This window comes from Bos indicus x Bos taurus, chromosome 1 (genome assembly GCF_003369695.1).
Source record: "Bos indicus x Bos taurus breed Angus x Brahman F1 hybrid chromosome 1, Bos_hybrid_MaternalHap_v2.0, whole genome shotgun sequence".
Classification (NCBI taxonomy): domain Eukaryota; kingdom Metazoa; phylum Chordata; class Mammalia; order Artiodactyla; family Bovidae; genus Bos; species Bos indicus x Bos taurus.
Window position 1 is genome coordinate 126,010,061 of NC_040076.1, and position 24,440 is coordinate 126,034,500.

The following is a 24,440-nucleotide window of genomic DNA, read 5'->3' on the forward strand; positions in this document are numbered from 1 at the left end:
TCCTTACCTAGTATATTTTAGGATTAAGCAGATGAGATGTGAAAAGCTTTCCTCTGCTAGATGATTTTTCAAATGAGGCTATATGGGGATATCGTAAAACTCGTATTTTTTTGATCATGCATCTTTTGGGTAAAATTAAATAGCTTCTCTGTGACTAAGGACTTAATGTTTCAGGAATGTCTTGGAAGCAATTTTTAAAGATTATTTTGTCATTATTTGTCATAATTATAATATTTTTGAAGACTGTATTGTTGTCATATTAATAGTGAGTAATTTAAAGAAGTACTTACCAAAGGCATTTCTAATGATTTGGTAATAAATTATGGATACTGTCCCAGTAGTTTCCTGCTCTACCATTCTAAAGAATTATTCATCTGTACTACATAGTAAGCTTTATTTGACATTCTTTTGCTATGAAAAGAAAAATCTTTAGATAGATTTGACATAACATTTAGAAATTTTTAACTTTTAAGTGTGTGTGTTGTTTTTTTTTAATAGTGCTTAAGAAAAGATGCAGAATCTCGTAGAAGAGAACTTCATATTCGAACATATGCAGTTATTCCATTGAATGATGAATGTGGGATTATTGAATGGGTCAACAACACTGCTGGTTTGAGACCTATTCTGACCAAACTATATAAAGAAAAGGGTACTAAAATTAATTCTTACGGTATAAACATATAATATAGGTATAATAATTATTAACATATATCATTGTACATTTTAGGGGTATAAGCCATAGTAAAATTTCTAGGTACTATATGCAGAAGTACTTAAGACATTTCTTCCTTCCTTCCTTCCTTGTGTTTTAATTCTTTTTATTTATTCCAAAAGGATTTGAGATAGCTTACAAACATGTATATGAAAATGTAATTTTTTAGGAGTTATTGGTTAGCAATTCTTAAACTACTTTATGTGTAAACTAGACTTGAGTAAGTAAATAAATACACTATGGTTAATGAGAGCTAGTTTTACATTATTAGAGAAAGAAAAGGAAAGATAAAGCTAGAATGAAACCAAAGTGTTAGACTAGGATTAGACTCTCCCACTGGCCAAACATCGAATAATTTAAGCACCAAAATAAACAGTGACAGTATTAGATTATAACCCATGGAATAAAATAATTTGAATACAATTTGATTAAAAGTAGATATTTTCCTGTCCTATTTTCACCAAAAGAAAATTGCCCCTTTTTCCATTTGGCTTGTGTGATTAATGGAAATCACTTTACCTTGCAGGAGTTTATATGACAGGGAAGGAACTTCGGCAGTGTATGCTGCCAAAATCAGCAGCTTTGTCTGAAAAACTCAAAGTATTCCAAGAATTTCTCCTGCCCAGGCATCCTCCTGTTTTTCATGAGTGGTTTCTGAGAACATTCCCTGATCCTACATCATGGTTAGTTACCAAGAATATAATATATTGTTATGGTTAGCTTTTTAAAAAAATATATTTATATGTATGTTGCCTCATATGATACAAGGATATTTGATAGGCATTATATTTCCTTTAGGTACAGTAGCAGATCAGCATACTGTCGTTCCACCGCAGTTATGTCAATGGTCGGTTATATCCTGGGCCTTGGAGACCGTCATGGTGAAAACATTCTCTTTGATTCTTTGACTGGTGAATGTGTACATGTGGATTTCAACTGTCTCTTCAATAAGGTATGTGATATGACTTACCATAGGTAATTGTATGTTTTCTCCTAATATCCTTTCCTCAACAGCTGTTCTTCCTAGACAATTTGTAGCAGTTACAGTCTCAGTTAAGTGACATTGCAAGTTGGTTAACTGGTTTTAGTCAGTGGATCCCATATCCCTCAGTAAAGCAACTTAGGTTGGAGAGAACTCAAAAGAGTGATACAGTAAAACTAAACTAAAGCACTGAACTTTTTAAGTCCAAAAGTATAGATCCAAGTTCTGACTCATAGTTCTCTTAAATGAACAGTTCATTTTACTAAGACTCAGTTTTAAAGGGACAGTAATTTGATGTGATTGTTTCCAAACCTGGCAGCACATCAGAATCATCTAAGAAATTTTTTGTAATGCAGATACCTAGGAAACATCCCAGGAAATTCAGATTCTGTAGGTCCAGACTGGGGTTTGGTAATAAATGAAGGTTGGACTCTCCTTAAGCCCACCCTCCAATTTTCCAATGTTATGATCCTGAAAGGTGAACTGGTAATTAAACCCAGTTTAATTTTCTTCATCCTGATTCTCTATGGGTTGCCATCTGCTGTTTGGAAACCACGAAAAGCCACAGACCCAACAGAAAACAAATCAGAGATAAATCACTGGTATAGGGGATTCATACATGAGAGAAACTTAGGGAAACTGACCAGAGTGATGAAAACATTCTAGGAAAGGCAGGTTAGAGAATGGCAGAAAATAAATGAACTGGACTTCATCATAATACATGTTACATACACTTCCTGTGTCAGGGATGTGTGTGTGTGTGTGTGAGTTGCTCAGTCATGTCTGACTCTTTGCGACTCCATAGACTATAGCCGACCAGGCTCCTCTGCCCATGGAATTCTCTAGGCAAGAATACTGGAGTGGGTTGCCATTCCCTTCTCCAGGGGATCTTCCCAACCCAGGGATTGAACCCGGGTCTCCTGCATTGCATTCTTTACTGTCTGAGCCACCAGGGAACCCCCGTTAATATAAGGCTAAATAATAAATCATAAATACTTCTCTATAATGCTATTCACTTCAGTAATTCAGTGAAAGATGAATCTACCCATTCTCTAGATCTTATCCAAGGAGTTGTGTTTCAATTCCTCAAAAGCAGAGGTGGAGTCATATGACTCATGATATAGGCCACTAATGTAAGCTGCAAATATAAATATTTTGAGAGAATGTTTGCTCTTTGCTAAAAGAGTCAAATATGAAGCTTCAAATTTTTTGCATAGTTTAAAATTACAGCATTTTTACTTTTTAATGAAATGCCTTGTTTTAAGGGAGAAACCTTTGAGGTCCCAGAAATTGTTCCATTTCGCCTGACTCATAATATGGTTAACGGAATGGGTCCGATGGGAACGGAAGGTCTTTTTCGAAGAGCTTGTGAAGTTACAATGAGACTAATGCGAGATCAGAGAGAGCCTTTAATGAGGTAATCCTTTATATTCTGTAAACAATTTAATAGTAACTTTGGATGTGACTATTGGTTCTTAAGTATGTTTTCTTTATACAGAAGCTACTTTGTACTGAAGTTTTTTTTTAATAATACCTTTCATTAAGATATATTTTACATAACAAAAAATTCAGTCTTAATACATATACTACAGTGGTTTTAGTATATTCACAAGACTGTGTGACCATCACCACTATCTAATTATAAAATATTTTCATCACTTCCAAAAGAAATTAGCAGTCACTCCCCAATTCTACTCCCCCACCATCTCCTGGTAACCACTGATCTCTTTCTGTCTCTATTTGTTGTTGTTGTTCAGTTGCTAAGTCGTGTGCTACTCTTTGCAACCCCATGGCACGCCAGGCTCCCCTGTCCTCCACTAACTCCTAGAGTTTGCTCAAATTCCCGTCCATTGAATCCGTGAGGCTCTCTACGCATCTCATCCTCTGCCGCCCCCTTCTCTTCTGCCCTCAGTCTTTCCCAGCATCAGGGTCTTTTCCAATGAGTCGGCTCCTCACAGCAGGCCAAAGTATTGGAGCTTCAGCTTCAGCATCAGTCCTTCCAATGGATATTCAGGACTGATTTCCTTTAGGATGGACTGGTTTGATCTCCTTGCAACCCAAGAGACTCTCGAGAGGCTTCTCCAGCACCACAGATCGAAAGCATCAGTTCTTCAGCGCTCAGCTTTTTTTATGGTCCAACTTTCACATTTATACATAACTATTCAAAAAAACAAAGCTTTGACTATAAGGACCTTTGTGGGCAGAGTGATGTCTCTGCTTTTTTAATACACTGTCTAGGTGTGTCATAGCTTTCCTTCCAAGGAGCGTCTTTTAATTTCATGGCTGCAGTCACTGTCTGAAGTGATTTGGGAACCCAAAAAATCTGTCACTGCTTCTGTCTCTATAGATTTGTATATTCTGAATATTTCATATATAAATGGAATTACACAAAATGTGACCTTTCATGTGTGTCATCTTTCACTAGCATAATGTTAAGGTTTTATCTGTGCTGTAACATGTATCAGTACTTCATTCTTTTTTATTGCCAAATAATATTCTATTATATGGATATACCACCTTTTGTTTATCAGTTCATCAGTTAATGGACATTTGGATTGGTTTGGCTATTGTGTATAGTGTGGCTGTGAACACTGAGTACAAGTTTCATGTTGATACATGTTTTCTTTTGGTTATACCTAGGAGTAGAATCCTGGATCATAAGTTAACTCTAAGCTTAACATTTTGAGGAGTTTTCAAACTGTTTTGAAAAGCAGATGTAATACATTATAGTCCCACTAGCAGTGTCTGAGGGTTCTAATTTCTCCACATCCTTACCAGAACTTGTTATTGTCTATTTTATTTGGGGCTTCCCACATGGCTCAATGGTAAAGAATCTGCCTGCCAATGCAGGAGACACAGGTTTGATCCCTGGGTCGGGAAGATCCCCGGAGAAGGAAATGGCAACCTACTCCAGTATTCTTGCTTGGAAAATCCCATGGACAGAGGAGCCTGGCCGGTTATAGTTCATGGGACTACAAAAGAGTCAGACACAATTTAGCGACTAAACAGTAACAATGTTGGTGGGTGTGAAATTGTATGTCATTGTTTCAGATTGCATTTCCCTAATGATCAGTTATGTTGAGCATCTTTTCATGTATTTATTGGTCACCTGTATATATTCTTTGGACAAATGTCTATTTAAATCCTTTGCCCATTTTTAAAATTGAATTATTAGTCTTTCTTTGAGTTGTGAGAGTTCTTTAAATACTCTGGATATAGACCTTCATGAATATATGATTTGTAAGTATTTTCTCTGATATATGAATTGCTGATTAATTTTTGATGATGCCCTTTGAAGCAAAACAGTTTTACCTTTGATGGCTAATTTATCTACATTTGTTGTTATTTGTACATTTTGGTGTCATATCTAAGAAACTACTGTATAATTCAAAGTCATGAAGAGTCACATATATGTCTTAGTGTTTTACAGTTTTAGCTCTTATTTAAATCTTTGATCATTTTTAGTTATTTTGTGCATCTAGAGTGAAGTTGGGCTCTTTATTATTTTAAATATGTGTATCCAGTTGTTTCAGCACCATTTTTGAAAAGATTATTTTTCTCTTATTTAATTGTCTTGACACTTCTGTTGAAAATCAATTGACCATACATGTAAAGGCTTATTTCTAGATTCTCAGTTTTATTCCATTGATCTATATATCTAACCTTATGCCAACAGCAACACTGTCCTGATTACTGTAGATTTGTAGTAAATTTTGAAATCAGGAAATGTGAATCCTCCAACTTTTTTTTTTCCCGAGATTATTTAACTGTTACAAGTATATTGCATTTCCATATGCGTTGTAAGATCATATTGTCATTTTCAGCAATGGCCAGCCTAAATTTTGATAGGAATGACACTGTAAATCAATTTAGGGAGCAGTGCCATCTTAACAGTATTAAGTCTTCTGATCCATGAAGTTGATAAGTCTTTCTATTTATTTATTTAGTTAGTTAAGTTGCTCAGTCATGTCCAACTCTTTGCGACCCCATGGACTGTAGCCCACCAGGCTCCTCCATCCATGGGATTCTCCAGGCAAGAATACTGGAGTGGGTTGCCATTTCCTTCTCCAGGGGGCTATTTATTTAAGTCTTCTTAAATTTCTTTCAACAATGTTTTATAATTCTTAGTTTGCAAATCTTGTAGTTAACTTTTTAAAAATGTGTTCCTAAGTATTTTATTCCTTTTAATGCTATTCTGAAAGGAATTTTTTTCTTAATTTCATGTTTGTTCATTGCTAGTGTATAGAAACATAACTAAATTTATATATTGATCATGTATCCTGTAATCTTACAGAACCCATTTATTTGTTGTAATAGTTATTTTTATAGATGCCTTAAGATTCTTCTCTCTACAACAGCAGGTCATCTGTAAATAGAATTTTACTTCTTCTTTCCAATCCAATCTCAGTGCCTTTTCTTTTTCTTACCTAATCGCCCTAGCTAGATCAACATCAAATAGCCGTGGGGAGACATCTACATCCTTGTCTTGTTCCTAACCTTTGGGGTAAAGAAGCCAGTCTTTCACCATTAAATATGATGTTAGTTGTGGAAAGTAGTTTTTTAGAAGAACATGTAAAGCTTACTTACCCACTTTTTTTAATTTAAGAGCTGTCTACCAGGCATTATGGTAGAATACATTGGTTACGTGTAGGCAAAGGCAAATTCTCTGAAAGAGAAAGTATAGCATTTTCTGAAGCAGTAGTAATGTGTTTAGTAAAGTATTATGATTAGCTTCTCATCCTTCAGTTACCTTCACCTAAGTGTTGACTTTAATGAGAATTCTTTTTATAAAAATAACACTGTATTATAATATTTGTTTCCATTTTAGTGTCTTAAAGACTTTTCTACATGATCCTCTTGTGGAATGGAGTAAACCAGTGAAAGGGCATTCCAAAGCAGCACTGAATGAAACAGGGGAAGTTGTCAATGAAAAGGTCAGTAGAAGGTGCAGCTTGATATGAACTGATATTGTATTTCTCTGCAAATGGAAACTGATTCTAAATACTGTCAGTGACTGACCACTTAATACTCTGAAATCTAGTTCTCCATGTAGTAGGACAATGCCGTAAGTTTTCTCATCATTACTAATGTTAACACTATTATCCTTCATGTAATAAAAACAGTTCAAGATATGCCTGTTTAATCATAACAATTCACAATTATGATAAAGAGTGGGAAAAACGTGAACACAAATTGCCTGAATTTATAGAGCAGCAGGTCTCAGCTTCAATATGTAGAAGTCACTCTACTAACACAGTAGTCCCTTTTCCCTGGGTTTCCATTGGAGATAGGTTCCAGGACCCCCTTGGAATGGATACCAAAATCCCAGATTGCTCAAATCCCTTATATAAAATGACATGGCATTGTATATATAACCTGTGTATATCATCCCATATACTTTAAATCATCTCTAGATTACTTATAGTACCTAATACAAAGTAAATACCATGTAAATAGTTGTAAATATAGTGTAAATGCTATGTAAATAGTTGCTGGTACGTGCCAAATTCAAATTTTCTGTTTTGGAACTTTCTAGAATTGTTTTTCCCTGAATTTTTTCAGTCCACTGTTGGTTGAATGATTGGCTGCAGTGAGCTGACTATATTGGTTGAAGACTCAAATTTTCCAGATAGTTGTTTTAAGTAAGTTAGAATAGGTTGAGGATTGTTATTCTAATAACATCATTCTCACTTTTGCATTCTGATATGCTATCTTGATTGAGAGAAATATGTAGGATTCCAGGTGCTCATGTAGAATTCCCATTTGCATAAACTAATGGAAGATATTAGGCATCAGAGTTTTATTGCTATTCCTAGAATATTAATATTCAAATGTTTATGTCCTAAACACTTTTTAGGGTAGATTTTTTTTTTTTTTAATTATTTTTCTAGACTTCTAATGTGGAAGAGATTCTTGATATTTCACTTAGTCCTGAAAAACTTCCACGCAGTTGATGTTAGGTCAACATTGCAAGTTTTAAGATCAGTATCTCAAGTTATCATATTTGTTTCTTCTCTCTTTTGTCTGTATTTGCTCTTAACAAAAGGGGTAAGGGTCAGTAAAATGGCATTAATATTTGTTAAATAACAGAAAGTCAGTAATTCCAGTTTATAAACATACATCCACATGTCACTAGGACCTTAGTTCTTATGATCTTCCATTTCTTTTTAGGCCAAGACTCATGTTCTTGACATCGAGCAGCGACTACGAGGTGTAATCAAGACCCGAAATAGAGTGACAGGGCTGCCATTATCTATCGAAGGACACGTGCATTACCTTATACAAGAAGCTACTGATGAAAACTTGCTATGCCAGATGTACCTTGGTTGGACCCCATATATGTAAAATGGAATTACTTTAAAGAATATGTTAATAATCTAAATTTAATGCATTTGGTGCATTAATCTGTGGTTGTTATCTATTCAGTTCCAAAGTAAAACATATGTTTATATTCTCAGAGTAACTGGTATTTCTCCCTGATTGTTAATAATATTTAAAATAATATATGTTGTTATGAAATAAACTTTTCTTAATATATACTGTGTATTATAGAGAAATGGAATATTTTATGTTTTTATGCTCTAAAAAGATATTTGCAAAAAACAAGCCAGCCTAATTTCATTTCACAATTTTCACTGATTATAAGTGCTAGCATAAGGATTCATTTGAACAAAAAATTATATTGAATAAATACTCTTTATGTTAACACTGTGCTATATTTGTGCACAAAGCTAACAATAGTTGCCCTGCCATCTGGGAATTGTCTAGTAAGAGAGATGTAAAACATACACAGCACATTATTAACTTCATTTAGTAAAACTCCCTTTTTTTGGTATGGTTGAAAATATGATAGGGAGAGAAAAGTTAGCCAATTAGCATGAATATGAAAACTGTATAAACATTCTGTAATTTCTAAAGATGCTACCATACTAAAAGTGCACCAGAATGCAGAATCCTGTAGTTTGGGGGAAAAGCAGTACGTAACATTTCATGAGGTTTTAAAACCTAAACAATTTTAATAATAAATTTGGGGGTATGTTTTATTACAGAAGATTTAAAATAATTCATAGTAATTACAAAGCAATGAGATTATATGCAAATAAATGGTAATTTCACTTAAGTTCACCTTACAGAATTCTGCCTTTTGTACAGTTTAAGTGTGATGGGGGTAACCCAAGAAGTATAAATGTGAAAACTAAACATGTACTTTCCTATTCAAGGAAAGTCATAATGTAAACAGTTGTAGAGTAAGTTGGATGGAGGGGTGTTGGGAAATTATTTTAAGCAAGTAATTTGGAAGAAGAAAGTTTTGAAAAGAAACCGTCATAACCTCGAAAAATTAACGCTCACAAAGTAAACCAAATAAATCATCAGACCTTTACAAATTCGTGTTGAAAACCACTGAGATTTGTAATCCCAGGAGACAGAAAGAGCCAGGATTCTTACAGTCGTCTCATGGGGTTTCCACACCACTTACAAATCCACTGATAGAGAACCGCTCCATCAACTGACATTTTCAGAATTGAATTTCACACGCACATCGAAACGCGCCTTGGGTTTCTTTCGTGTAACCCACCAGGAAGCTCGGCGGCGGGCCTTTCGGCCGGGACTAGAGCCCCGCCCCGGGGATGCGGCCTCGGAGCCGGCCGCTCTAGGCCTGGCGGCCGGTCTCTATGGTCGGGCGGGCGGTGTGTTGTCATCCGCGGAGCGACGGCTGGAGGCGGCTGCGTAGGCCCCGGCGGGGCGTTTGGTTTCCGTTTGGCCCTGACTGGAGTTAATATTGACGGCCGAAATGGGAGTCCCCAAGTTTTACCGATGGATCTCGGAGCGATATCCCTGCCTCAGCGAAGTGGTGAAGGAGCATCAGGTGGGTGAGCACGGGGGCAGCGGCTGAGAAGGCGGAGGGCCTGGGGCTCGGCGGCCCTCTCCACCCTAGCACCTGGGCTCCCAGCCGCCTCCTGCTGCTCGTCGTCAGCTGGCTGAGCGGCGAAGGGAGGGGAGCAGGACATTTGAGGACACCCTGGTGATCTGAGTGGGAGCGAACGCGCAGGTCGCCCTCCTGTGGGCAGAGCCGCGGGGATGCGGCGGTTCTGACAGCTCCTGCCGGGGCAGGGCCTGCGTGACTCCGACATCAAGTCCGGGGGAGCAACGCTCTCGGGAGTGCTTCCCCTTCCTTCCCAGGAAGTTGCAGGTTTCGTTTTTCTTTCTAGAGGTTTCGAAGCGGAGTGGATGTTCTCCTAGGGCCTCCCCCGGGTCCTCACCCAGAGCCAGCCGACCCACCCACGAACATTACTAACGGCCTCAGCCGTTGGATACCCCTGTTTACTTTCCCTTATCTCGGGCTGCATCCCGCCCCACCCCCAACGCCTAGACTTTCTGACGTGGCTGATGGTTCATATTTATGATGCCTTTCTGTACATTTTTTCTATTACCCCAAGAACCGTACCAATCCTCCGTTCCGAAAGAAATAAAAATATATTTGGACGGACCAGGGCACTTATTTGAAGGCTTCATTGTGCGTGTATGTGCGTGTGTGTGTGTGTGTGTGTGTGTGTGTGAGAGAAAGAGAAGGGGAGAGAGGGAGAGGAGCAGGGGGGAGAACGGAGAGAGGAGCAGACTGTAAGAGCACTAATACTTGTAATCGTCATATTCGGTATATAATGACCCCAGCAAAGAGTTTATGTGCACGCTTCAAAAATGTAGTTCATGTATTGGAACTGTGGCAAAAAAATAGCCAGCAAACTCCGGGAGATGGTGAAGGACAGGAAAGCCTGGCGTGCTGCAGTAGACGGGCAAAGATTCCGACACGACTTAGCAACTGAACGACAGCAATATATTAGATAAACTAGAATTTGGGGCTAGTGTTTGTTGCTTGTGTTTATTTAATGGTTTTGGTAGATCTCTTGTCCATTTTATATTTTACAGGGGAAAAATTATTTTTTAAATTTGTATAGCTTATTGACTTAGTTGTGATGATAGCATTGTTTAATATGAGGGGAAATAATCCAGTGAACACGATCATGCTGTCTCTTAAATTATGGTTTATTCTTTGTAAAAAATACTAATAGTGGGAAGGTAGGGTTAAACTTCCCGGAGGTATTCTTTGTTGTCGGATTCCTATCAGATTTGGTATATGAGGAAAAGCTTACCAAAACTTGCAGAATGGTAGTTTGTCTTTAATTTATCTGAAATGTAGTTTGAGTTAGACAGGAAAACATTTCTTTCAGAGAAGAGGATGAAAATAGTGACAACTAACTTAGATTTTTCCTGGATCCTTCGTGCAACAAACATTTGAGTACCTGCCATGTATCAGTCACTTTCTCTCTAAATTAAGACATTCAGACTAACTTGATAATACACAATCTGTTCAGTATTGTCTTACCTCCCTACTCTTTGGCAAAGAATTTGGTTTGATGTAAGGATCTTGGATTTTCTCCATCTTGAGAAATTTTGTTGCTGAACAAAAATAATGGCTCTCAGGCAATTTTATGACATGAACACTAATAATAGGTTTAAAACTGTGATCATCAAAGTGGTGTCTTTCCAAAAGCAATCACCAGCTACTCTCCCAAGCAGTACTTAAAACATGGTAGTGCTAAGTAAGTCACAGTAGTTCAAAAGCTAGTTGGGGGAAGGGATTGGATGGAGGAGTGAGTTCTAGTAAAATGATGGTAGTAATGACAGGGCATAGTTTTTGGTTTCTCTGAAAACGTATTTAAAAACAAACAGATACTAGATTGCAAAATTTAAACTGATAAAACAATTGCAAGAAAACCGTGTGACAGGGTATCCCCAAGAATTCCAGGATAAAATAGGTGGAGACAGACTACCAGTAACCTCTAGACCCTGTTGATACTGGCATCTCTGCAAGAGGAAGAAGAAAAAAATGGGGTAGCATCTGATGAACCTGAGAACAGAACTTCAGGATATTTACTAAGACTCTCCAAGCCTATTAGTAGCAGTAGCTGTAACTGAAGGGTTTTAAATGGCAAGAGCCGACTAACTCCTGTGAACCTTCAAAACTGACTTGCCAAGGCACTATTCTAAGGCACAGCCTACCCTAAAGAAAAACTGCCAGGAGTGAAATAAAATTTTATCAGGAAAGGGACAAGACAGATAAGAGAAGAAAGTGAAGATAAAAGTGGGGAAGAATTACAGAGTCAAGAAATCTTAGAAAACAAACCAAGCAAACCACCATATTTCTAATACTATCCCAAAGTAGCAGAAGAGGAAGCTTTAAAGTTTTCCTAAATGCATTGTTCTTCCAAAAGTTCAGGAAAAATTAAATTTACATAAAAATAAACAATAGAAAAATGTCAAGGGTGTATAGTATGCAAAGTTATGGGGGAAAGGGGAACAAAATAACATTTGTACAGACAATAACCCTGGTGGCCCTAGTGATGAAGAACCTGTCTGCCAGTGGAGACATTAGAGACCAGGTTCGATCCCTGGGTTGGGAAAATCCCATGGAGGTGGGCATGACAACCCACTTCAGTATTCTTACCTGGAGAACCCCATGGACAAAGGAGCCTGGAGGGCTACTGTCAATAGGGTCGCTAAGAGTCAGAGATGACTGAAGCAACTTAGCGCACACACACACACACACAGTAAAAGCTTGCAATAAAGACATGCACACAAAACAGATCAAAATTATAACCTATTTCAGAATAAGCTAAAGAGGCACTAAGAAAATGATATAAGGCATGAAAAACAACATATAATCAGTTACAAAAATTCAGGAATAGGTGACAGAACCTAGAGAAAATTAGATGTAAATGACAAAATCATGTCAGAAATGAAGCCTAGTAGCAAGGCAAAAGCAAATTAACCATAAGAAAAAAGAAGGTGAAAATAAAATTTTAAGAGAAAAAAGATTCAAGTGAAAGTAATGATAATCAACACAAATAATAGGCATTATTGAAAAAGGAAATCAAAGCAAAATAATAGAAAAATATGAAAACTATAATTAAAGAAAACTTTGAAGTTATAAAACAAATTGAAACCATGTTGAAAGAATATACTATGTACCCAAGAATATTTACAACATCAAAATATGTTCTAGTAAAATTCATGGACTTTAAAAAGAAAAAGAGAAAAAAGCTTTGTCACCTAGAAAAAAGAAACATACGACTTTTAAGGGAAAGGAAATTAGGTTCCCATCAAAATTTTTCACAGTAGTGCTTTATGGAGTAACATAAGGATACAGTACTCACTTTTAAGTATAAGCTGATCAAGTATAGTTCATCAGGCACTTCATCAGATCTAGTCCCTTAAATCTATTTCCCATTTCCACTGTATCATAGTAAGGGGTTTGATTTAGGTCATACCTGAATGGTCTAGTGGTTTTCCCTACTTTCTTCAATTTAAGTCTGAATTTGGCAACAAGGAGTTCATGATCTCAGCCACAGTCAGCTCCTGGTCTTGTTTTTGCTGACTATATAGAGCTTCTCATCTTTGGCTGCAAAGAATATAATCAGTCTGATTTCGGTATTGACCATCTGGTGATGTCCATGTGTAGAGTCATCTCTTACATTCTTGGAGAGGATATTTGCTATAACCAGTGCGTTCTCTTGGCAGAACTCTATGAGTGTTTGCACTGCTTCATTCTGTACTCCAAGACCAACTGTGCCTGTTACTCCAGGTGTTTCTTGACTTCCTGCTTTTGCATTCCAGTCCCCTATAATGAAAAGGACATCTTTTTTGGGTGTTAGTTCTAAAAGGTCTTGTAGGTCTTCATAGAACCGTTCAACTTCAGCTTCTTCAGCATTACTGGTCGGGACATAGACTTGGATTACCATGGTGTGGAATGGTTTGCCTTGGAAACGAACAGAGATCATTCTGTCGTTTTTGAGATTGCATCCAAGTACTGCATTTCAGACTCTTTTGTTGACTATGAGGGCTACTCCATTTCTTCTAAGGGATTCTTGCCCATAGTAATAGATATGATGGTCATATGAGTTAAATTCACCCATTCCAGTCCATTTTAGTTCACTGATTCCTAAAATGTTGACATTCACTCTTGCCATCTCCTGTTTGACCACTTCTAATTTGCCTTGATTCATGGACCTAACATTCCAGGTTCCCATGCAATATTGCTCTTTACAACATCAGACCTTGCTTCCATCACCAGTCACATTCACAACTGGGTGTTGTTTTTGCTTTGGCTCCGTCTCTTCTTTCTTTCTGGAGTTATTTCTCCGATGATCTCCAGTAGCATGTTGGGCACCTACCGACCTAGGGAGTTCATTTTTCAGTGTCCTATCTTTTTGCTTTTTCATGCTGTTCATGGGGTTCTCGAGGCAAGAATACGGAAGTGGTTTGCCATTCCTTTCTCCAGGGGACCACATTTTGTCAGAACTCTCCACCATGACCCATCTGTCTTGGGTGGCCCTATGCGGCATGGCTCATAGTTTCATTGAGTTAGACAAGGGTGTGGTTCATGTGATTGGATTGGTTAGTTTTCTGTGATTGTGGTTTCTGTCTGTCTGCCATCTGATGTCTTCACCCAGTGACTACCATCTTACTGGGGTTTCTCTGACCCTGGACGTGGGGTATCTCCTCACGGCCCCCGGTCCTGACCTTAGACGTCGCGTATCTCCTCTTGGCTGCTCACTGCTCCAGCGTCATGCGGCCGCCACCCACCACTCCTTACTATTGAAGGAGGTTAGTGACGTTCTACAGAAGAAAGAAAAAGAAATGCAAAAAAGCAAAATGGCTCTCTGAGGAGGCCTTACAAACAGCTGTGAAAAGAAGCAAAAAACAAAGGAGAAAGGGAAAGATATACCATTTGAATGCAGAGTTCCAAAGAATAGAAAGGAGAGATAAGAAAGCTTTCCTCAATGATCAGTGCAAAGAAGTAGAGGAAAACAATAGAATGGGAAAGACTAGAGATCTCTTCAAGGAAATTAGAGATGCCAAGGGAACATTTCATGCAAAGATGGGCTCGATAAAGGACAGAAATGGTATGGACCTAACAGAAGCAGAAGATGTTAAGAAGAGGTGGCAAGAATACACAGAAGAACTGTACAAAAAAGATCTTCACGACCCAGATAATCACGATGGTGTGATCACTTACCTAGAGCCAGACATCCTGGAATGTGAAGTCAAGTGGGCCTTTGGAAGCATCATTACGAACAAAGCTAGTGGAGGTGATGGAATTCCAGTTGAGCTATTCCAAATCCTAAAAGAGGTGCTGTGAAAGTACATGCCAACAAATTTGGAAACTCAGCAGTGGCCACAGGACTGGAAAAGGTCAGTTTTCATTCCAATCCCTAAGAAAGGCAGTGACAAAGAATGCTCAAACTACCGCACAATTGCACTCATCTCACACGCTAATAAAGTAATGCTCAAAATTTTCCGAGCCAGGCTTCAGCAATACGTGAACCGTGAACTTCCTGATGTTCAAGCTGGTTTTAGGAAAGGCAGAGGAACCAGAGATCAAATTGCCAACATGCTCTGGATCATGGAAAAAGCAAGAGAGTTCCAGAAAAACATCTATTTCTGCTTTATTGACTATGCCAAAACCTTTGACAGCGTGGATCACAATAAACTGTGGAAAATTCTGAAAGAGATGGGATACCAGACCACCTGATCTGCCTCTTTAGAAATCTGTATGCAGGTCTGGAAGCAACAGTTAGAACTGGACGTGGAACAACAGACTGGTTCCAAATAGGAAAAGGAGTACATCAAGGCTGTATGTTGTCACCCTGCTTATTTAACTTATATGCAGAGTACATCATGAGAAACGCTGGACTGGAAGAAACACAAGCTGGAATCAAGATTGCTGGGAGAAATATCAATAACCTTAGATATGCAGATGACACCACCCTTATGGCAGAAAGTGAAGAGGAACTTAAAAGCCTCTTGATGGAAGTGAAGAGGAGAGTGAAAAAGTTGGCTTAAAGCTCAACATTCAGAAAACAAAGATCATGGCATCTGGTCCCATCACTTCATGGGAAATAGATGGGGAAACAGTGGAAACAGTGTCAGACTTTATTTTTCTGGGCTCCAAAATCACTGCAGATGGTGATTACAGCCATGAGATTAAAAGACGCTTACTCCTTGGAAGGAAAGTTATGACCAACCTAGATGGCATATTCAAAAGCAGAGACATTACTTTGCCAACAAAAGCCCGTCTAGTCAAGGCTATGGTTTTTCCAGCGGTCATGTATGGATGTGAGAGTTGGACTCTACAGAAAAATGAGCTCCAAAGAATTGATGCTTTTCAATTGTGGTGTTGGAGAAGACTCTTGAGAGTCCCTTGGACTACAAGGAGATCCAACCACTCCATTCTGAACAAGATCAGCCCTGGGATTTCTTTAGAAGGAATGATGCTAAAGCTGAAACTCCAGTACTTTGGGCACCTCATGCAAAGAGTTGACTCATTGGAAAAGACTCTGATGCTGGGAGGGATTGGGGGCAGGAGGAGAAGGGGACGACAGAGGATGAGATGGCTGGATAGCATCACTGACTTGATGGACGTGAGTCTGAGTGAACTCCGGGAGTTGGTGATGGACAGGGAGGCCTGGCGTGCTGCGATTCATGGGGTCGCAAAGAGTCAGACACGACTGAGTGACTGAACTGAACTGACTGAAGTGAAGTGAAAGTGAAAGTCGCTCAGTAGTGTCTAACTCTTTGCTATCCCATGCACTATACAGTCCATGGAATTCTCCAGGTCAGAATACTGGAGTGGGTATCCTTTCCCTTCTCCAGAGGATCTTCCTAACCCAGATATTGAACCCAGGTCTCCCGCATTGCCAGGTGGATTCTTTACCAGTTGAGCTACCAGGGAAGCCCCTTTGTTACCTATGCCTATGGTAAAATTTGAATAATTGTTTCAGAAATAGTTTTAAGTTTAAGAAAGCCCATAATGTTTTTATATTTCAAAATTCAAAATGCCTTTCTTTCGTTGGCATATAAGGCAGACTCCTCTCACGTTCCTTTATTTTTCTAGATATTAAGTTGTGCCTGTTTCAGTTTTTTGTGTTGTATATTGTTTCAGACCATTCGCCTTGAAGTGAAGTGTTAATTGCTCAGTTGTGTCCAACTTTTTGTGACCCCATAGACTATGGCAACCCACTCCAGTACTCTTGCCTGGAAAATCTCATGGATGGAGGAGCCTGGTGGGCTGCAGTCCATGGGGTTACTAGGAGTCGGACACGACTGAGGGACTTCACTTTCACTTTTCACTTTCATGCACTGGAGAAGGAAATGGCAACCCACTCCAGTGTTCTTGACTGGAGAATCCCAGGGATGGAGGAGCCTGGTGGGCTGCCGTCTCTGAGGTCGCCAGAGTTGGACATGACTGAAGTGACTTAGCAGCAGCAGACTATAGCCGGCCGGGCTTCTCTGTCCATGGAATTCTGCAGGCAAGAATACTGGAGTGGTTGCCATTCCCTTCTGGGGATCTTCCCAACCCAGGGAAGGAAGCTGGGTCTCCTGCATTATAGGCATATTATTTACCTGAGTCTGAGCCATGAGAGAACCCTTGCTCATAAATATGTAAATGGAGGAAAAGTAGATCAGAATCAGAACCATGAAAACCTTTCTGTAAAATCATATGCCTCTTAGCCAAAATTTAGAAATTATTTAGTCCATGTATGAAAAATCAGTTTTCAAAATTTCCTAAATTTCTTGGCATAATCTAAGCTTTTTAAATTAATGTAACTAATGATTCTGTTTTCAGTGAAAGCTTTCCAGGTGGTGCTAGTGGTAAAGAACCTGCATGCCAGTGCAGGAGACATAGAGATGCAGGTTCAGTCCCTGGGTTGGGAAGATTCCCTGGAGGAAGGCATAGCAACCCACTCCGTCAATCTCCCCTGGAAAATTCTATGAACAGAGAATCCTGGTGGGCCACAGTCCATGAGGTTGCAAAGAGTTGGACACAGCTGAAGCAACTGAGCGTGTGCACACACACACACACACACACACTTCAGTGAAACCAAATATTCAATAAGGCTTTAAATGACTTGTAAAACCTTTTAATGACCATGTGCATAGAGCCATTTGATAAAAATGTGTATCATGTTACCCATTTATAGAGAAAATAGAGGCTTTTAGAAATTAATCTCAAACAGAAGAAAGGAGACTAATATTTTGGGTACCAGATCAATCAAGTACTTTATTTGATGTATTCTCAGGTTATCATATTTTAAATAAGTAAATAATTTCCTGGCAGTAAATGTGATCAAGCTTTTGGTGCATAGTGTAACCATATAATATGTCTTTATCTTCCTTATTCCTCCTGTTTGTTTATTTATTCAACTGTGTTTACTGAGTTTTTATATAATCAGAATAAGTCCCTATATCCTGCTTTTTATCAGATGCTTATGTATATGTGATTGATTATAATAATGGTCTTGATCATTTTTTTGTTTTTTAGATTCCTGAATTTGATAACTTATACCTGGATATGAATGGAATTATACATCAGTGTTCCCATCCTAATGATGATGATGTTCACTTCAGAATTTCAGATGATAAAATCTTCACTGATATTTTTCACTACTTGGAGGTGTTGTTCCGCATTATTAAGCCCAGGAAAGTATTCTTCATGGCTGTTGATGGTGTGGCTCCTCGAGCAAAGATGAACCAACAGCGTGGGAGGCGTTTTAGGTAAAACATTTATGATTTGTTTTAGAATGCCATTTAGATTAATAAAATGTAATATTTTAAAGATAATTGGCTTGGCTTAACACAGTGCATCTCCTTTTCATGTTTCTTTTCTGCTTAAATCCCCTGCAGAAATGGAATATCTCACACTTACAATGTCACATTTTACCAAGTAAACAAATTAATTATTCAAATGGCATGTTGTTTCTAAGGGTATATGTTGGGTTAGATAAAGTTATTCTGTTCTCTGTCACAAATTTTTCAGACTTCTCAAAACTTAGTAATTCGGAAATAGTCATAGTAAAGTTCCTATAGTATTTCATCCTGAGCTATGGAACTGCATAGTGAATGATTGATTGTGCTAAGGAGAATGTTGCTGACGTTTAATTTGACTCTGGGCTTGATTCTGACTTTGCTTGAATATGGGTCCTCCCTGGATAGAAAGGCAAATGAAACTGGAAGGTGATTGTGGAGTAGAAGAGAGCTGAGTTAGGACACTTGAGATATTATTAGCCCTTTGGATGACTTGCGGAGTAAGAGAAGTAAAAGGTTGGAAAAGGATTGTACACAGAAAGACTATGCTAAAGTAAAAATCCTGTACCTGTGGGTTATTTCTAAATAACAATGCAAGCATGCTGTGTCCTTGTTTTGAGTAGCAGAAGTAAAGTTTAGAGGGTTGTTGGAAGTGCAGGAAAGAAACCCTGAGTCTAGTGAGTTTGATAGGTCATTAGCATAATAGATCCTTTCCTTTTATCACAATCGTTGGTAAAGGAGTAGAAAGGCCACTGTTGAATCAAATGTGGAAAAGATCAAGGAAGGTTGGGAGAGTACTTTGGAGGAGTTTAGGCCTGAGAATGGGAAGAGGATGGTGAACTATAGAGAGTTAAATATCAAAAGAGAAAAGACACTGAAGATATTGGAACAATGAAATCCTTGAAGACAGGGGCCATCTCTTACTCAAATTTAGATTCTCAAGTACCACCCAAGACTTACTTTAATCTGAATCTCCAAAAACTGTGCCCTAGAAACTGTTTTTTTTTTACCAGATTCTCCTGATAATTGTTAAACTAATTCGGGGGAGCTGCTGGGCTAGAAAATCTAGTGTTGAAGAAGGATTATATGAGCCCATTGTGTCAGTCAGTGTTCAGTTGCAGGTAATAGAAGTTCGTTCTAAGCAGAAAGGGATATAATAAGAGAATTGGGTACTTATAAAATCATTGTGAAAGGCAAAAGACTTCTTGCCCACGATAGTAGATATAGTGATCATCTAAATTAAATTTGCCCGTTCCTGTCCATTTTAGTTCACTGATTCCTAAGATGTTGATATTCAGTCTTGCCATCTCCTTACTCATATCCAATTTACCTAGATTCATGGACCTAACATTCCAAGTTCCAACGTTGTATTGTTTTTTACAGCATCAGCTTTACTTTCACCACCAAACACACCCACAATTGAGTGTCATTTCCACTTTGGCCCAGCTGCTTCATTCTTTCTCGAGTGACTTGTAATTGCCCTCCACCCATCCCCAGTAGCATATTGAACACCTTCCAACCTGGGGCACTCCTGTTCCAGTGTCATATCTGTGCCTTTTCATGCTATTCATGAGGTTCTCTAGGCAAGAATACTGAAGTGGGTTGCTGTTTCCTCCTCCAATGTACCACATTTTGTCAGAACTCTTTGCTATGACCCGTCCATCTTGTGTGGCCTGCATAGCATGGTTCATAGCTTCATCAAGTTATGTAACCCCCTTTACCATGACAAGGCTGTGATCCATGAAGGGGTCAATTCAGTTATAATTCAACAATGAAGAAGCCATAAATTTATCTGTTAGCTCCAAGGCCCCAATATACCTGCCATATCCATACTGGGAAAAATAAAATGCCCTGGACCTTGCTTCTCAGCACTTATAAAGCTGCTAAATATTGAAATCTCTTCTACTATTGTTTTTTTGGGCTCCAAAATCACTGCAGATGGTGACTGCAGCCATGAAATTAAAAGACACTTACTCCTTGGAAGGAAAGTTATGACCAACCTAGATAGCATATTGAAAAGCAGAGACATTCCTTTGCCAACAAAGGTCCGTCTAGTCAAGGCTATGGTTTTTCCAGTGGTCATGTATGGATGTGAGAGTTGGACTGTGAAGAAAGCTGAGCGCCGAAGAATTGATGCTTTTGAACTGTGGTGTTGGAGAAGACTCTTGAGAGTCCCTTGGACTACAAGGAGATCCAACCAGTCCATTCTGAAGGAGATCAGCCCTGGGATTTCTTTGGAAGGAATGATGCTAAAGCTGAAACTCCAGTCCTTTGGCCACCTCATGCGAAGAATTGACTCATTGGAAAAGACTCTGATGCTGGGAGGGATTGGGGGCAGGAGAAGGGGACGACAGAGGATGAGATGGCTGGATGGCATCACTGACTCGATGGATATGAGTCTGGGTGAACTCCTGGAGTTGGTGATGGACAGGGAGGCCTGGTGTGCTGCGATTCATGGGGTCACAAAGAGTCAGACACGACTGAGTGAGTGAACTGAACTGAACTGATTGGTAAACACACCCCTGCCTACAAGCCCAGTGCCACAACTGTTATGTACACGTCACCAAACTTCTCCCTTCCAAATGTTTTGTGGAAACATCTGACAAAATCTAAGTCACATCCAGAGGCCTAGCTGAAGGAAGCCTGAGAGTTTAATTTTTTATATCTTTCCAACCTCAGAAGATGAACTAGAAGAAAGGAGTGGATGTTGAGGGCCAATTCACCATAACCACCACAGGCACTTACTCGATACTTTGTAGCATCCCGTGCTCCATGTTTCCCCAAAGTCCCCCAGTTAGCCCTTTCTCATTCTCCATAGTGCCTTTTTTCCTTTATTCATACTCTCTGATCATAATCTCTACACATCTCTTACTCATTTTTAAATCTGCTCCTATCTTTCATCACCCTCATGTCACTGAAACTTCCTTACAAAATTACAAACAAATTTCTTAAAGAGACTAAATCTAAAGAATAATTCTGTCTTTATATTACTTCATTTATCTCTTGTATTTAGCAGTGTTGACCCTTATTTCTCTCTTGAACTTCCTTCCCATAACCTTCAGGTAACTACTGTCTTTGACCAGGAGTCCAGCCTGGGCCCCAGGAATGGAAGCACCGAGCCCTAACCACTGGACCACCAGGGAATTGCCTCCAACACTACCTTAAAAAAAAAAAAAAGTGTGTTTATTTGGTTGTGCTGGGCCTTAGTTGTGGGGTGTGGAATTTAGTTCCCTGACCCGGGACTGAACCCTGGCCACCTGCATTGAGAGCTCAGTCTTAGCCCCTGGACCACCAGGGAAGTCCCCGACTCTACCTTCTTAATCTCCTTATCTTCTCTTCCCCTGCTTTTTTTTTCTTGAAAACTGATGTTTCTTAAGGTTCTGTCCTAGGTCCTGAGAGATTTTATCCAATGGCTTTAATTACTGAAACTGTACTGACTCCCAAATTATCTTTCTGGTGGATATCTCGTCCCAGAACTTCTATATATCCAAATGCCTGCTAAATGACTCCTTCTGGATACCACAGATACAATTCAGGCTTAACATATTCAGAATTGAACTCATCTTTGCCTCAAATTTGCCATCCTTCTACGTTCCTGTTTCCGTGAAAGCACCATGTAAATAGCTGCTCAACTCCAAAGTCCAAGAGAAATTTGGGCCTCTCCCTCTTCCTCATTCCTCACATCTGAGTCGTATCTATTTACTTCTTTTCATCTTTACTGCTATTGTGTCAGTCTGGCCTTCATAATCTTCTACCTAGACTAGTAGTTTTACTTTGTTCCTGTCCCAGACATTCTCTGTGTTGCAGCTACATTAAACAATGTTTTATTTCTATCTATTTCTTATACTCTAGGGCTTCCCTGGTGGCTCAGATAGTAAAGAATCTGCCTGCAATGCAGGAAACCTGGGTTTGATCCCTGGGTTGGGAAGATCTCCTGGAGAAGGGAATGGGTACTCACTCTAATATTCTTGCCTGGAGAATCCCATGGAAAGAGGAGCCTGGCAGGCTACAGTCCACGGGGTCACAACGAGTTGGACACGACTGTGCGACTGACTCTTCACTGTTTTCTTGCACTCTGTCTAGTATGTAACTCTTAAGACGAGGAATCATTTCTTTTTTATTGTAGCCCAAGAACTTATCACATAGTAACACTGAATAATCATTTCTTCAAAGAAGAAAGAGGAGAAATGAGGAAAGAATGGATTCAATTGGAGAGATTACAAATGAGTTGTTATCTTCAGAGTTTTTATTATATTGAAGAGGTTGGTGAGAGAGAGGTTAAATACAAAGAAGAGTTTGTTTATCACAGAAATAGAATTCAACAGAACACAGTAGTTAGAACTAGTAACTGCTACTGCTGCTAAGTTGCTTCAGTCGTGTCCGACTCTGCGTGACCCCATAGACAGCAGCCCACCAGGCTCCCTCGTCCCTGGGACTCGCCAAGCAAGAACACTGGAGTGGGTTACCATTTCCTTCTCCAATGCACCAAAGTGAAAAGTGAAAGTGAAGTTGCTCAGTCGTGTCCGACCCTCAGCGACCCCATGGACTGCAGCCTACCAGGCTCCTCTGTCCATGGGATTTTCCAGGCAAGAGTACTGGAGTGGGGTGCCATTGCCTTCTCCAAGAACTAGTAACAGGGCTGTAGAAAATGTACATAAAGCAGGACTTACTAAATTATGTGCCATATGGCATATTTGTGTGCCATACACGAGTTACCAGAGAAACCATACTGGAATTGGGATGCTGATATTCAAACCTATTTCTATCAGACTCTAAAATAATCATGTCCTTCCTAGTAAACTCTGTTGCCTCAAAAATGAAATCATTTTGGCTACTGATGTCATTAGTGTTATTAGGCTTTCATTTTAGATATTTTCATGAGGGAATCCAAAGTTGTACATTATAATTTTATAATTATTTTTATGTAATATTCTTAGAGATCCTTTTAGTAATGTACTTCTTGTTTGATGTTATTAAATGTAGTGCATATAATGAATGTTTATGCTATACTTTTGAAATTTTTCTAGAACCAATATGTATATTTGTGATAAGAAAAGATTTATTTTATAATAAGTATTTATAACATTCTACGTCAGTTTTACACCATTATAATGTTCTGCTTCTATAGTCCATAGCTGAAAAACTTAATTCTTTAAATAAATAAACAACTCTAAGGCTCATCTTTATTGACTGTAGTCATTTCAAAACTTACATGTTTTGAACTTAAAATTGATGAATTAGTATTTTAGTTACAAAAGCTTCTAAATGACAGTTTACTGTATGTAGAGATCTCTTTTTTCCCCAGAAAGTTGAGGATTCTTTTTTTCCCCCTTAACATTTAAGGTCAGCAAAGGAGGCTGAAGAGAAAATTAAAAAGGCAATAGAAAAAGGAGAAACTCTTCCTGCAGAGGCCAGATTTGATTCCAACTGTATTACACCAGGTAAATTCACTGAGAGAAAAATTCTAGGAAATTTAAAATGTAAATTTAGTTTTCTTTTGTAACCTCTATTTTGTGTGTGTGTCCTTAGAATTCCATTTGTTGTATTTTCCCAGTTATGTCGCTTCATAAGATGGTTTGGTCACCTTGGTTATAAATGCCCCTATGAAGACCCACTGTAGGAATTTACAGATGCTGATAAAAGCAGCTGTGGACAGGATTCTCCCACATGCACAAAATTCCTGACCTAGACCGAACTTACAAGATCAGTCCTACTACTCTTGACATTTATTTGTATGAAAACTGACTCAGTGAGGTTGTGACTCACCCAGGTTCATATAGCCAGCTTGTTTTATTCTGGATAAGAAAGCCATTTTTCCTATCTAGAATGCTTACTGTTCTGCTCCTCAGAGGTGGTTAAGACTTCTGTGACTTTAAGAATTAATTATCAGTATTACAAGTTTAATTTTAAACGCAACAGCATAGTCTGCACTTCCTAGAGTCTAACATCATTATAACCCTTCACATTGAAGAAAAGTCTTAAAATTGTATCTTCTCATTAATTCTTTACTGTGGTAGTTTTTGCTTTCATTAAGTGCCCTAATGACAGTGCTCAGTTTAACAAGCAGTTGTATCATTATATGGTTTAAGACTATGTTGCCTT

The 24,440-nt window shown here is 38.7% G+C and overlaps 2 protein-coding genes across 6 annotated transcripts in view; both read left to right on the forward strand.

The window, feature by feature from the left end:
• ATR (ATR serine/threonine kinase) overlaps positions 1-8,251 on the forward strand; it is a 120,570-nt gene extending 112,319 nt beyond the window's left edge. The window contains exons 42-47 of one of the 2 annotated variants that reach the window (XM_027544354.1): positions 499-649; positions 1,239-1,395; positions 1,511-1,664; positions 2,960-3,111; positions 6,523-6,628; positions 7,866-8,251. In XM_027544354.1, coding sequence (XP_027400155.1) covers positions 499-649; positions 1,239-1,395; positions 1,511-1,664; positions 2,960-3,111; positions 6,523-6,628; positions 7,866-8,039 — 894 coding nt within the window. In that variant the 3' untranslated portion in view covers positions 8,040-8,251. The remainder of the gene's footprint in view (positions 1-498; positions 650-1,238; positions 1,396-1,510; positions 1,665-2,959; positions 3,112-6,522; positions 6,629-7,865) is intronic. The other variant, XM_027544362.1, reaches the window with a different exon arrangement.
• Positions 8,252-9,176: 925 nt separating this feature from the next.
• Positions 9,177-24,440, forward strand: part of XRN1 (5'-3' exoribonuclease 1) — a 112,441-nt gene continuing 97,177 nt past the window's right edge. For all 4 annotated transcript variants that reach the window (XM_027544378.1, XM_027544387.1, XM_027544395.1 and 1 more), the window contains exons 1-3: positions 9,177-9,561; positions 18,076-18,308; positions 23,682-23,779. In XM_027544378.1, coding sequence (XP_027400179.1) covers positions 9,487-9,561; positions 18,076-18,308; positions 23,682-23,779 — 406 coding nt within the window. In that variant the 5' untranslated portion in view covers positions 9,177-9,486. The remainder of the gene's footprint in view (positions 9,562-18,075; positions 18,309-23,681; positions 23,780-24,440) is intronic.